The sequence below is a fragment of the Falco naumanni genome, chromosome 4 (genome assembly GCF_017639655.2).
Source record: "Falco naumanni isolate bFalNau1 chromosome 4, bFalNau1.pat, whole genome shotgun sequence".
NCBI classification, from domain to species: Eukaryota; Metazoa; Chordata; class Aves; order Falconiformes; family Falconidae; genus Falco; species Falco naumanni.
Window position 1 is genome coordinate 31108507 of NC_054057.1, and position 14931 is coordinate 31123437.

A 14931-nucleotide genomic window follows, 5' to 3' on the forward strand; every position below is an offset into this window, starting at 1 on the left:
AGCTAATGCAAATGTCCAGTAAGTATTTCCGGTAATGGGTGAAGAGAAAGAAACTGGAAACAGAGACAATAAAACATTTATAGACCAGAAGGTATCGAAAGGATCCATCTTCTGTGTCTGACTTGCGATGCCGACAGTGGCTATTTCTTAACTTTGTGCCATTTTGTTTGTAGGGGCAATCCTTGAAATCCTTGCAGAGCTACCTATCCTCAACAAGTTCCTTATATGTCTTCATTGTTATTTTCACTTAAACAAAAAAAGGTGAAAAAAATGGTTCAGCCAGTGAGACTCTTGTCTGTCTTACTGTCTCCTTTTTTCTGAATTATTTGCATTATCCTTATACTGTTTACATCTCATCCTTAAACTGTAGGCTGTTTGGGACAGGGAGTACCTTTTCCTTCTGTTTGTATGGCATCTAACACGGCAGGATCCTGCTCCTTGACAATAGCTGTTAGGTGTTATGGTCACATAAATAATAACATGCTAGTCTTGACATAGTTGATCCCTCTGATCTGCTTTGGGCAAAGCTTAATGTGGGTGTGTGGGAGAAAGGTAGTAATGTCTTAGATATGAAGAGGTATGCCATAAATCTTTCCTTATGCAAGCTGCTTGATGGGCAGGAGGTTAAGGCTGAATGTTTCTCTGTCCTCCTTGCTATGGCACTCCCTATTTTTGAGTCTAAAAATGCTGTCAAATGCTTGGCAGTCTCACAGCTTCACAGAGGGAAGAAAATATTTAATGAAGTCAATGGGAAAGAAGTTATATTAGTGTGTATTAGTACAAAGTCAAGTATGTTAACTGTTTGGGAGGTTGCTAGGTAAAGTGAATTGCCACATAGGAATACAGGCATTGTGTATTTCCTATTCACTATTTTCGTTTCTTGAGTAAAGCGTCCCACTTTTTTCTGTCCTGAGCCCATTCAATTTACAGTGCAGCTTCTGCTGTTCCGTAACTTCAAACTGTCTGTAGTCTGTGCTAGACCTGGCTCCTAATATTGTGGTCAAGTGTTTCTTGCCGTAGTTGTTCTTTATAAGAACTGCTGGAATGTAGAGCTGTGGTCATCAACCTTTGCTTGATAAGTTAACAATCAGTTCTTTAACTATATCAATTAAGAAAACTACATTAAAACTCTTGTTTTATTATTTATTGTATTTAGAGAAAAACAAGGAGTATTTATATTTTCCTGGAATGTTTTAAAATTATTTCAAATAGAAGGTTGTACGGTTTGGTTTGTATTTATTTATTATTGATTTAAAATATCCAAAGATTTACCACGTTGGTTTTCTTGGGTGCTCTTTAGGCTTTATCCATAGATCTTCCTTGGTTTCAAATTTTTTTTGTGATATCAGTTAGTGCATATCCCAACCAGGCTTTGAGAGCAAGCTAGGCATCTAAATTAAAAAGTGCCATGTTGATACTAATCTCTGTTCATCTGTTATTGTAACCTAACCCTGAGCTGCTGAAGTTTATGAACTTTCACATTGCCTAGATGCTATAAATCTCTTTCTGCTTGCATGGTTTGAATCATGTAGTTCTTCTTCAACTGGGCAATCTGGTCTGTATCCATCTTTGTCTCTTTAGTGTCCCAGCCTGGTAGGAATTCCCAGATCATATCTCACTTGGCCACAAAAATGAGCACCCTCCAAAATGCAATGGCATTTGCAGAGACAACGTGCTTCTTCCATCAAAATGTATAGGTGTGAGCAGCCTCCTTTCTACAGCAGTGCAGTCTGGAGGGTTTCAGTCTGTGAATCCGTGTTTGCAGGTTATTTGGAGGGGGCAGCTGAAGATTACTATGGTGCAGAAAGTCTCACTGGTCTTGCCTGCAAAACATGGTGGGAATTTTATGCCTTAATACTACTGAAGAGTTGTCTGAATGTCTCCAAGGTCACTTAAAAGTTTTCTACAGAGGGAGGCAGGCAGGCAGTTGAAGGAACATTCATGTGCACAGAGTTCTGATGCAAGTAAAGCTGCTCCTTCCTGTGTACCATGCCACAGGCTGCCTAGATTTTGGTGGCAGTGACTGATATGCTGCTGCTGCCTCGTCATTCCTTCCACTAATTCCAGTGTCAGTAAAGAAAGAGTATATGCTCTACCAGTTACTGTTATTGAATCTTTTTTTTCTTGCCTATGCCGATGAAAATTTGAGGGCAGCTGTAACAATCTTTGTCCACTGATGAAAAATGGTGTTGTGCCTATAATGTTACCAGCTACAACTAGGCACAGCCGTACCTTTCTGTACTGGGTTCTGCTGTTGTGCATTTTCAACTTGCCAGTTGATTTGGGACACAACACAATGTGAACTGAAACCTAGACTAAAGCAGTGTTGTGAGATGTTTCAGTGTCGTTCATCATTGTATTTCTCTTCAGAAAGGCAGAAAATTATTTTACAGTTTGTACAACCCAAAATAAAAAAAAAAGAGAGCACTGTGTGATTCCTGATCGGTCTGGGCAGAGAATATATTGTATGGCCCAGATCAAAATGGACTGCGTAGTTATTGGGTTCTCTGACGAAAATGCATGCAGAAGAGCTGTTGCTATCTTCAGCAAAAAGCATGGCAACATAAAAGAAACTTGTTTTGCCTTTCAGATAATATTATTGGATGCCAAATTCAGTGGCTGAACACATTCAAAAACCACTTGCGTATCAAATTGAAAGCAGATTCTGTTTTACCTTGTGGTTAGAGGAGTCTACAAATGTTGCTGCTCTCACTGGTTTACTTGAATATGAGAATATGAGTTTGGAAAGACTTTGTGTTTAGTTTTGATGCCCTTTAACAATGTATGTGCTGAAGAGACAAAAGAAGATAATACGGCAAGAGCTTAGTGCACTGGGTTTATGCTGGTGTTATGGATTAAATGGTGACCTTGGTGGTTCTGATTTGTAAGGTCCATGTGGAGCTTTATCATAGTAGCAGCTACTAAGGTGCCAGCCAAACCAAGAAGTATCTGGCTGAATAAACTGCTGTTAGGAAAGGTTGAGCTAATTCTATTTGTGTTGTGACTTCTTTTCTTCAAATTGTTTTTCAGAGTATTCCGTTCTTCATTACTTTTATTGGGCTGGAGTTTGCTGTCAGCTGGGTTCAGAAGCGTAAACTGCCAGGTCGGATCAATGACGGCATAAGTTCTCTTTCTTTAGGTATCCTGTCTCGACTGCCAGAGTAAGTATGTGTGTTATATTAGCTTAAGATGTTTTTTAATCAGGAAGAAGGAAGAAGAGAGACATATATTGAAGTTGTTACTGCTATCCTAAAAAGATTAAAAAAAGGCATCTAGATCTTACTTCACTAAAATGAAGTAAGAGTGTAAATATCTTTCTAATCTGTAAGGCTAAATATGATACTTGCAGGATGTTTTCCAGCTCCAGGTATATTAATTTATATTTGATCTTGGCTGTTACCTTTTGCTGATTCTGAGTCTTCAGATGACTTGACCATATCTTATGTTAGACTATATGTTGAAATCTGAGTTTTCTTTCATTAAACTTCAGAAAGAAGAAAACTAAACAAAACCAAAAAAACAGATCCATTATTTTCACTAGCCTTAAAAAAAAAAAAAAAGTGTGCATATAACCAGACTGATAGAATTGTGAATATGCATGTGATCAAAAGTTCTTTGAACTCTGTCATAATCCTGTGTTTGACTTCAGTGGATTTCAGTGCCTCAGCGAATTGTTGCAAACATGATCATCTGATCTACTTTCCAATGTAAAGGTCATAAGATTTAGCTGAATTGGTTCACAGTGAACAGAGTTGTGTTTTAAAGCAATATCCAGTGTAGATTACTAAATACCCAGTAACAGGGAATCCAGAAAATTCTTTATATCGTTTCTCTAAGTGTTTTTCAGGACGTCAAATTATTTCTAAGGAATATCATGTTTGAGATCTGCTTTTGCATGATACGAGTTTCCAGATGATAGATTTTATTACGTCTTTTCTGTTAGAATGGGATTACATTTCTATTCCCAATGTATGAATTTACAGGTTACCATCAAATTGCATATAATCTGTTCATTACATGAACAAAAGTTTGTTATTTGAATTTGACTATATGGTGTATGTTCAAGTCTTTCAGTTATTCCCACAGTCCTTTTTTTGAATCCTCTGCAGTTTTTCAGACTTCTTGGTGCTGATGTCTCAAGTACACTCCATACTGCAGAAACTACTGTATCAGTGCCAAATAATGAAGTAATTTGTTCTCTATTTCTGCTTCTTGTTCCTCCCTTTATATATTCCAGGTCCTTTGAGCAATCCTTCATCCCCAAATATTTTTTGGATTCTGTGGCTTACATTCCTCATTCATAGGGAATATGTTCTTATGCTTGGCCACATAGAAATACATAGATTGTACATTTGGTTGTCCTGAAATAGTTTGAATCCATGAAGTGTTGTCTTTGTTATTTAGAGATCCCTGGTTTTTGTCACTGTAAATTTCACTAGAAATCTTCTTTGAATCCAGGTATTGATAAAACACATTAAAAGAGCACAGTAACACAAAAATTATCCCTTCTGGTGAGTAGCACCCATTTTCTGAAATGTGTAAATCAGTCACTTTATAATCTATTGAACATTTGACATTTACTTGATTTTTTTTTTCTTCTTAATTTTAAAATCAAGGAAAGTTTTGAAAGCGTCTGTGTCTGTGCCTTTAAATTAGGTACAAAGACAGCTTGTGGTGGATTATGTTAGCAGTAAGTATCATGGGCAAAGCCTTTTAAGGGGTATGGTAGATAAATAATGTCACTTAGAGACACTGTCCCAAACTCTTCATATATCTGCAAATAAGAGGCATAAGCTTTTAGCATGAGAAATATTCAAACATAATAGCTGAGAATTTCATGAAGCTATTTTTGCAGCTAGTATACAACCTATGTTGAAACCATTTTGTTGCTTTTAATATGACTTTTGAGCATAATCTTGAAGGAGAAACATCTGTTTTCTTGTTATATTTTAAGCTGTAATAATATATATCAATACATTAGACTTATGTGCACCAACACACAACCCTGATAAAGGCTTAGTCTAGTTTGCATGCACCTAGTATTGAAATAGTTCAAATATTGCTTCTTCAACTTAACCCAGATTTTCTAGACAGTCACACATTTGACTAGTTTACCATGCTAAATATTTTTTTTTTTCATCTGAAATATTCAGGACTGGTTAAGTTAAACAAAGAGACTGAGATATATGTAAAGTAACTTTGAATGGTTTTGCGACGCTTTTTGGCTTTATTTTAAGAATACTAAAATGCTTCAGATGCACTTACTCCTGGAAGAAATGCTTGCTGAGAAAACTAGTGGTGTGTGTGTGGAACGCAGCTTTGCAAGGTGCTGAGTACTTTTATTATTTTGGCACTCAGTACTTCGCTGCAGAATTTGGCTTGCGGGCTATGCAGTTTTCTTTTGGATAAGAATTATTTTGCAAGGTTGTTTCAACTGAGTAGGCCAAATGATCCCTAAGGACACAAAGTTTGCAAAATCAGGCAAATCTGCAGGATCGGTACACTTATCCATTGCTACACCAGCACAAGAAGTATCTTCCAGGTTGCTTGTGCAGCTCTTGTGGCTGGAAACAGAAGACATTCTTCAGCAGCTCTTTTAAAAAAAGAGTTCTGTAAAGCTTTTAACTTTCTGACTGAATGTGAAAGAAGTAGGCAAAATACAGACTTCCTAAATTATTTAATCACGTTACTATCACAATTCTAATGGTGATTGCTCAGTGTAACAATTATTTTGTAAGAGGAGTTGTGAATAATAGGCTGGCTAAAAAGGCTTGAAACAAAAACCCGGAACAGTTTACCCTTCTGTCTTCTGCATCCATAGTGTGGAAGAACTGGGTCAGAAAAGAAAGGGAAAAAGGAAACAAAAATCAAATGCAAAATCTGTTGCTAAGACTTTCACTTCAGTCTTTCCCTTTCAGGCAGAAAAAAGGTAGGGAAAGTTGACAGAAACTGCTAAAACAATATTTCAGCAGAACCCGCAGCATCAGGGGAAATAGTAGTGCAAATCATTAACAGCTGAAGGTTAGATTAACACACCATTGATTGTATCCTCTCCCAGGGACTAATTTTCATTTTCTCAACTAGCAGCAATGGTTTGCCACTTCCTTAAAAAAAATCTGTGGTTGAATCTAAAATGGTGGGCTTCGGTATATTAGTTAGAATGAAGCTTCAGATGCATCGTTGCAAAGAGGTCTTTACATTTAATGAAAAAATTAGGAGTCACAGACCATATTCAACCTCTAAGTATGTTTTTCCATTTCACAGTCTGTATAACAGAAGTACTGCATATCTTGAGGGAAAACAGTATTTATTCAGTGTTTCTTACTTCGTTGTTGGAGAAAATGCAAATCCATAAATTGTTGATATTTGTGTGTCAAATACTAAAAATGTAGGTGCAAGAGGCAAAGTCTAATCGGGCAAGGCAATGTGTTTTGTTTTTAGGCTTATTAGACTCAACAGCATGTAGCAAGTTGAATTGCTTTGTGCATACACAGCATTTCTTGTAAAATAGCTCATGTATTTCTTAAATATAATTTTCTCTGCCTTAATGCATACTATGCATTCCTCTGCATGTGTGAATACTCAATGTTACATGCAATGAAAAGTAACTTGTGGGAAAGGGAGAAACTTGAATTACTAAGCTTACTCCCATCATCCTAAATGTTGGTGGTTGAAAAATTTCTGAGAACTTTTATTCTAAATAAATAAATAACTTTTCTAACTAACTATTGCCAGGAGATTTGAAATGCTGCTTTAAAAATACACTCCCAAGAGAAAGTTTATTTTGGGTATAAATATCCACTATGCAAGTATGTGCATTATTTCATATTGACCCATTTCTTCTTTTAAAGCAGCAGAACATAAATCAACCCAAAATGTGTTTGGGGGATCTGAGGTAGGTACGTTTTCAAACTAGTTGGGAAAGTCTCTGTTCTTTATGGCTATGCTCAGTTGCCAGTTTTTAGTGTTCAACTCTGCAACGCAGTTATACAGTGTGTGAGTGTGTATATATATATTGTCTAACAGTTTTTTCAGTCGAGTCTGCAACTTCTCCATTTCTAAAGAGAACATTACCATTTTAATACATTATTTACTTTGGGTTTTGAAACAGGAGATTGGAGTTCTCTGAAGTGTTGTTGAACATCAGAAAAGAATGAGAAAATGCTTTTTGTTTAGTTCACACTATTACGCATCTTAAGGTATCTGCACATCAGCAATAATTGAATCAAAGGAGTACAAATCCTGTTTCTGCTGTAGAGCAGTGTATTAATATTTTTGTACGTCATCTAGATTTTAAATAGTCTTTTCCCAGAAGTTAGATTGAAGAGGCAGTTCCATATACATCGTAGACCGCTGCTGCCAAATGAAGCACCTCTGACTGACTTGTACTTCTGGTTGCTCATTCCTGCCTCTACACCTTCTCTCCCCTTTTGCCAGCATCAGCATTTGTGTTGCCCTATGATGAAGTGGCCCAGGAAGCAGGTCCAGCACACACCCCACCCCCACCCCCCCCACCCCACACCCCCCATCATATTAACCTTTATCAGTCTTCATGGTTGTGCAAATTTTTGGGCTAGTACAAGAGATTGGCCTGGAAAAAAGCAGTCAGGGGTGCAGGACAAGAAATACCCAATTCTTTTATAGCATTACTGAAGTACCTGCTTTAAAACATACATTGAATTGCAATCTGAAACCGGAGGTTTTCCGTTCTTAATAGCAGCACTGATTAGAATGCAGAGCTGATTAAAATATTCTTGGTTCAAGTTGGTGCAAGCAGTTGACAACCTTGTGGAGCTGGCAGTGTCTTGACAGAACACAAATACTTGCCTGCATGGATGTAGCCATTTAAAGTATGTCCTGGTTTCCTGAAGTATCTACTAGACACGCCATGTATGACTACAGAAAATTATAATCTCGTAAATTAGTGGTGGCATGTCTTAGAAGAAAATCTGGTACATGCAGTTTCCCAGAAGTTATATTTTCACTTCGAGGCTTATTAGGTCCATTTTTTCTCCACATCTGTGTGACTAAGGCTTTGGACAGATGTTTATTTAGAGCATGGTCAGATGTATTGCTTCTGATCCAGCTGCCCCCTCAGATCTGCCAACATAACTGCACATTTAATTGCTCCCTAACCTGGTCCTGACAAAGTGATCCAGCTAAAAGCAGAAACAAAAGCTCCCCAAGAACTATAAAAGAGGTGTTTAAACTCAGCTGTATTCATTTTGACAGAGCCAGGTCAGGGAGCGGCTATGCATGCAATTAAACTGGCAGGTCTGAGGGCTGGTAACCACCACACTTAGGGCAGTGATGAGCAGATGGGGCCAAACTGGAAGGGGAATCACTTAACCTGCTTAAATGGCAAGTAAAGCTGCTGTGCCATACCATGCCCCTAAACCAACCTAACTGCTGGCTACTGCACTTCTGCCCTTCTGTACTCATTTATGTTGTCCTCCCTTTCTCTTGTGTTGGGTCAGGTGCTCATCTGATCCCATTTGGAGTTATTTCAGTTCCCTGTGGGAGCAAAAAGGTATTTGCTTAAGGCAGAGAGACAGGCAAGTGAGTGGCAGTGGGGCAGCCAAGAGCTGTCAGGCTCTAGGCTCAGGCTCTACTGAACCTGCAGTCACAACCATGGCTGCAGCAGATAGCCGTGCTGATTTAACACATTACCTGTCAAGACATGTTACTAAAACCAGGATTTTAATAGGTAACAAGCCTGAAGAGACAGAATCTACTCACCTTCACGTTCCTCCCTCTCTCCAAAAGCACCCTCCTGGCTGCACTGTCCCATATGCACCGCTAATTGTTCCCACATTTTGCCAAAGGTCGCAGCCCTCACAGCTCTGTGAGAACAGGATTTGAAATAACTCACTAGTCTTCTGTAGGTAAAACAGTCAGAGTAGGGTAAACAATTTCAATAAGAGGGTGGTGCTGTGCAGCAGGAGCTGGTAGGGTTTTCAGCAGGCAAACCTGATTCTGGAAGCGGGTTTTCTAAATCAATTCCGTTCATGGCAGTGACCGTCCATGTGAACAGTCTTTTTTTGGTCTAATTAGTGTTTTTTTTTTAAAATCTAGTTTGTCATTGATAAGTAAGTGGAACTAAATCAGTAAAAGTTAGGATAATTAATCCACACGAGAGTTACAGTCTTCTCACTGCATCAGTTTTAATGCAGTTTTATAAATTTGGCTTCAGTTATGCTGTGTCCTCAGGCAAGTCCAAATCCAGCTGTGCCTAGTAAAGATACTAGTACTTCTCACCTGCTGTCAGGTGCTCCATCTCTGCTGTTACCTTCTCTGCTTCTGTCAGTGGTGAGTCCTTCCCAGGCATATCTGCAGCATTACCTTCAGTGGTTTAAACCATAGAATTTTATTATCCTGGCTCATTTTGTTTGAAGCAGACTGGAGAGCACCCCTGTGGGCAGCACTGCTAGCAGAGCCCAGGAGTACCAATGACCAGCACCAGACAGCCTAACACGCATGGAGTGCTTTTTGGTGATGAGTAAGGAAAGCTCTGATCCAGAGTTTAAAATGAGTTTCTAAATTAAATGACATATATACTAAACATTTTTGTTTAGTATAATAAAGGATTTGGGAGAGAGACTTGGGAGAGTTGAGATGTTCTTGGACTAATTGACGGAAACAACTGGTCCCTACCTATCGTAATGTTTTCGAGATTGCTGTATTTCACATAAGCTTGTCAGGGAGCCAATCACTCTTTTAGGCTGTAACCTCTTACACAGACACAGCTGTTTGCAGAATGTATATTTGTCTACATCCTTAGTATTGCATCATTGCCTTCTTTGGTACAGTGGGGCCAGTAAATGGCTTGATGATTGCCTGTTTGTGCATCTCACAGCCCAGCTTTGCACCTGCCGTGTCTTTAGAAAAAAAGACAAGCTATCAGTGTTTGTTCTCAAATATACTTGTGCTCTTCTGACTGTGAACCGAGTTTATCCTATTGGAAATATGTCATTAATTAAATTCAGTAGTTTCTGTAGCTTAAAAAATATACCAGTTTCTCAAACCTATTAAACATTGTGTAGATCTTTATTCCATGTTTCTATGTTTTTCTTTAAGATAAATTGTGTCAGTTTGCATGCATTTTGAAAAAACTCTACACAGAAGTTCATTAGAGTACCCTTCTGACTGAAGCACTTCTCTGCTGAAAGATGCATTAAGCTTAAATCAGGATTCCACTAGATGGAGCACAGGGGTAGCGTTTTTAGAGCTGGCCAACCTAGTTTCCTGGGTCAACACCTAGAAGATATGGGAACTGGCGGAAAATGTCTCTGATTCTGTAAATCAGTGTTACAGATCTCAAAAGAATAGACTTTGACCACTGTGTATATCACAGACAAAAAACCAAATTATAATTTTAAAAGTTCAGAAGTAGGACCAAAGCTGTTCAGTAGAAATTCTTATGTAAATATTTTTCTTCATTTCATCATTTGATGTGCTATAATGTCTCACAGAAGTTATTTCACTATATTTTTATAGGAACAGTCATCTGTTACCAGTTCCTTTGTTCTAGATAAACTCAGAACAACTGTGAGTTGAATAGAATACCCTTTTCTCTTTCCTCATTACTTGCTTATATGTGACCTTTGAGAATATTATAGGCTTGTTCCTAATCTAACTTAAACGGTAATGCAAATTTGCAGACTTCAGTGGAACAATCCATTAGGAGAGGTCAAAATCAGATTCTCTATTGGAAAAAGGTACTAAGTAAGCATTTGTATTTCACATCTATTTATACAAATATTGAAAGGTTGTGTGGGCTTGCAGAAGATGATGTTCTAGAATCTCCCAGTATGCTGTGTCTTGAAGTTACGGGAACAGAATTTACTGCTGGGTGTGCTGGGCAGGTATGCATAGGTCTAGAGAAATACAGCTTCCATTCTCATGAAGGAAGACGAGTAAGCTACAATGCCAGAAGCTCAGCTGTTACTGAAGTTTTTGAACCAGGATTTATAATCTTTTAAAGATCACATGTAATTAAATTTACCAGAAGACTTTGCATAAACTTAAGGCAAAATGTGTTACTACTATGGATTATATCACTAAAGGCAGTGGAACTTCTCATGAAAATATTTAAGTTGTGCTAGTTTATTAATTGATTGCTTATTTATGTATTAAAGAGCAAAGATGAACAAGTGACCTGAATTACATAGACAGTACTTGGACTTAACAATAAAAGAGCATAACACTGACTTGTTCTTTTCCTTCCAAAACCTGTTGTTTTATGTTTTATTCCACCCACTACTGTAAATTAATATTAGTGTCTTAAATTAAAGGATAAAAAATGAGGTGCAACAGGAATAGGCTTGGTGGAGAAAGGTCAGCTCTGTCAGACAAAACGTTATGCAATACTGCATACAATACAGCTAGTAGGGATACTGAAGTCACCACCATTTCACTTCATTTTGCCTGTGGTAGTTTTTTTCTCCTTGAGGAAAACTGGGGATTTGCATTATTTAGGCTAAAACGCTATAAAGAAGGAAGCCATACTGAGGAAGAGGAGAGGCTTTGAATCAGCTTTTGTGTCTGGTGGGAACATTTTCTCAAAATGTAGGTGCTATTTCCTGTAATCAAGGGCTTTCCAGAGCCTGATAATAATTTCCCAGCTGTATAATTTTGGTGAATTATTTTTTAGCCTTGGGTTATTTCATGACTAGTTTTGCATATTAAGAATGGGAGAGGATCATATTCATCTTGATGATAGAAAACAGGGAATAGAACTCCCACAGCTCTCTCTCCCTTTCCCTCCACCTTGTGGAAAGTTTGGCTTTGTGCTAAAGCGTGAAAAAAGCTTTGACTGCAGTATGTCAGGCATATTTCAGCTCGATTTGTGTCAACTCTAATAAGTCAGCTGACAAGGTAATAAATTGGGTGTCTGTTCAAGACCTGGCACCTGTACAGGAAATAAAAGGGGATTTCAGTTGCAGGAGGTTTGCTTTGTTTCGCAAATGGACCTTTTCTCAAGGCTCCTCGGCCTCCTCCCCCCTTCTCTTTACTGAAATCATGTTATCAAAATGTTTATTTCAGTTGTGACTGGAGCCAGTTTTTCATCAGGAAAAGAACGCTCTGTGACTGTCCTTGGAAATGGAAATCCTTGTGCTTTCCACTCTGAAACAAAGGCTTACAGAGCATTTAATTATTCATGTATCCTGCTGTTACATATATGGTCTGAATAATTTCATATTATTGAGAAGAAACTGCCTTTGTTCAACATTTTGAAACTTCACATTCATACAGTTTGAATCAGGCTAGGAAAACTGAATTTATTTAACCCAGGGAAACTGTGTTAGTAGTATCTTACTATTTTTAATGATAATATAACCTTGTGACCAGGGTATCTTAATATGTTTCCCTCTGTGCCTGACCTCCAAGGATGCAAGTCTGTTTATAGCCCTTGAGAGCTGATCTTTTGTAGGTCCAGCTGTAGAGTTGTGTTTTTAGCTCTGGGGTGCCAGGTTGGTTCCCAGTGTGACACAAACTGGTGACTGCAATAGTGGCGAGAGCCTGAGGTGGTTTCCCCGGGGTCTTCTCTTTCAACACATGGATCTTCCTTCATGCTCAAAAGAGAGACTGTTAACAGCTACTGTCTCTGACCCTTTTCCCTTTGGGGGACTGTCCTGGGCACCATGGAAGAGATTTCCTAAACCTTTGGTTTCAGGCTGTAAGGCTGATCTGTGAGTTGGAGGATGCAAAATAGGACTTTGTATGCTTTGAAATGGGCAGCTGCTTTTTCTTCCAATTGAATTTCCTCAACCTTTTCCCTCCTTCATTATCCCATAGGGATCTCCCATAAGTAGATCTTCATTTCCTTGTGGAGATTTCATCTCCCAGAATTTCCTTCTTTGATTTTTTTTTAATTAGAGGAATTGATAATCTGGCCCAGTAGGAGGAGGAGGGGGAAATGGTTTATTAAAACAAATATTATCACCTTTGAGTAAAGTATGTATGAACTTTAGAAACAAGGGGATGAGATCTCTCTCTCAAAGTCCAAACAGTTGCCTAAGTGCATACTTCGTACATAATAAGAAAATCTTCAACAGAAATGTTCAAAATCCGAGAAATCTATGCAGCGTATGTAATAAGGTTTTCTGTACAGTCTATCTGTTCTAGGATTTATTACTCCTTATGCAGAGGACTGGACTGGATGACAAAAGTCTTACCTATCCGCTTCTGTCATATTTATGGTTAAAACCTAACATTTAAATGACGAGAAAGGTTTTTTAAGTTCTCTTCAGTATTTGCAAGAAGTGAAAATGGAACTAGAGGGAGGAAAAAAAGGGCAATATAAACCTTTAAAACTCCAGCTGAACTTTCAGAATTATAATTGAATGCAAGCTCTGGACTTTCCTATCTATCACACTGTAAATTTTTAAAAAAATACTTAGCTAAGCAGCTCTTCTTTCTCCAGCACTGCATAGTGATATGATGGATTACTCTAAACTAATTACAGTAATCAGCTAGTGTTATGTGCTGTAGAGTTGTGATTCAAGCATGAAGGAAAGAATGAACAGCAAATTACATATATAAAAAATGTGTTGCAGGGTTAGCTCAAGTTTTACACCTTGGCCTCAGCCTGGGGCGGGGGGGAGGGGGGGAAGGACTCAAGGGTGAAATACTGAAAGCTGATAAAAAATGGAGGAAATGTACCGGTTCACGTATCTTTGGATGTACTGCAAAGGCATTATATGTTAATAAAAGTGAAAGAATAAAGTAAGAAAACAGTACCTAATAAGAACTGATACTCTATGTTGCCAGAGGTGTTTTAAATTTCCTGGCCATTGAAAAGATGTTAAGAAATGCCCATTTCTTTGTGTTTGAATAAAATCAGCTCCCTTCTGACCGGTTTTGAAAGGGATTGAGAATTTATACTGAATTTTACAGATGCCTCGTGAGGTGAATTGCAAAAATCTGGTTGGACACCTATAATCTTCTTTAAAAATATTTATAGAACACAGCTCTTATGAAAATTAAACATGTTCCAGGTGTGTACAGTCCAACTTCTGGGCATAGCTAAGTTGTTTTTGAAGTGCTAGATACACCTGTTGTTGCTAGTCAAGAGAAATTCTTCATCTGCCAGCTGCTGAAATGAAACTTCATGGGTTTTGTTGTGTTTTGCAAGAGAAAAACTGGGATGATTGTGCTAAAGGTAGGAATTAGTTGCAGGCAAGGTGTGGCAGCTGGCTGGGGAAAACACATTTGTTCTTTTCTTCCTGAGCAACAACTCCTTGTAATGCTTCAGCTTCTTGCGATAAAATGGTGGATGCGATACTGTTCTGCTTGCAGGCTAGTATCGGGAGCTTGGGATTTTCAGCTGATTTTGTTCCTTGTTAATAGAGAAACTAGTAGTGGGAAGAGTAAGTGTTTCCTTCTAGCCTTATCCAAAACACTGTTGTGGGAAAGAGGTGCTAACGCCAGAAAGAAAAAGCTCTGAATGGATGTCTCTGCAAAAATATGGAGATGGCTGTAAAGTTCAGTCATAGCATCATAGCATGGGGGATGGTTTGCAAGCTGACACAGTCATGTTTGCTGAGGTTCCCTCATGTGTCAGTGCAGCTACCCAAAAGAATAGAGCATGGCTGGGCTGTTTTCAGGGATATATTCCAGGTGTGTGAAATAGGGCTTTAAGAGGAGAAGTATAGCGTGCCCTTTTTTAGTTTTGCCAATTTAAGTATTTTGGGGCTCATGCTATAAACTATATAAAAAAACAATCTATCTGAAAAAAAAAAAAGGGGGGGGGGGAGGAAGGCAAGTTTGGGAAGCATCATCATTCAGAAGTGTCACCGAGACAAGTATGAAAAGACATGGACAGAGAGATGCGTGGAGACTTTCAGCTGATTTCAGTGTAAGGTGAAGCTTTAAGGGCAGAGTAAAGTGAAAAAGCGATGTTGGACTGTGACAGTCTTTCAGCAGAGG

General features: G+C 38.4%; 1 protein-coding gene across 2 annotated transcripts in view; it reads left to right on the plus strand.

Moving 5' to 3' along the window:
• Positions 1 to 14931, plus strand: part of AGMO (alkylglycerol monooxygenase) — a 195169-nt gene that overhangs the window by 3666 nt on the left and 176572 nt on the right. For both annotated transcript variants that reach the window (XM_040590914.1, XM_040590913.1), the window contains exon 2: positions 3031 to 3161. In XM_040590914.1, coding sequence (XP_040446848.1) covers positions 3031 to 3161 — 131 coding nt within the window. The remainder of the gene's footprint in view (positions 1 to 3030; positions 3162 to 14931) is intronic.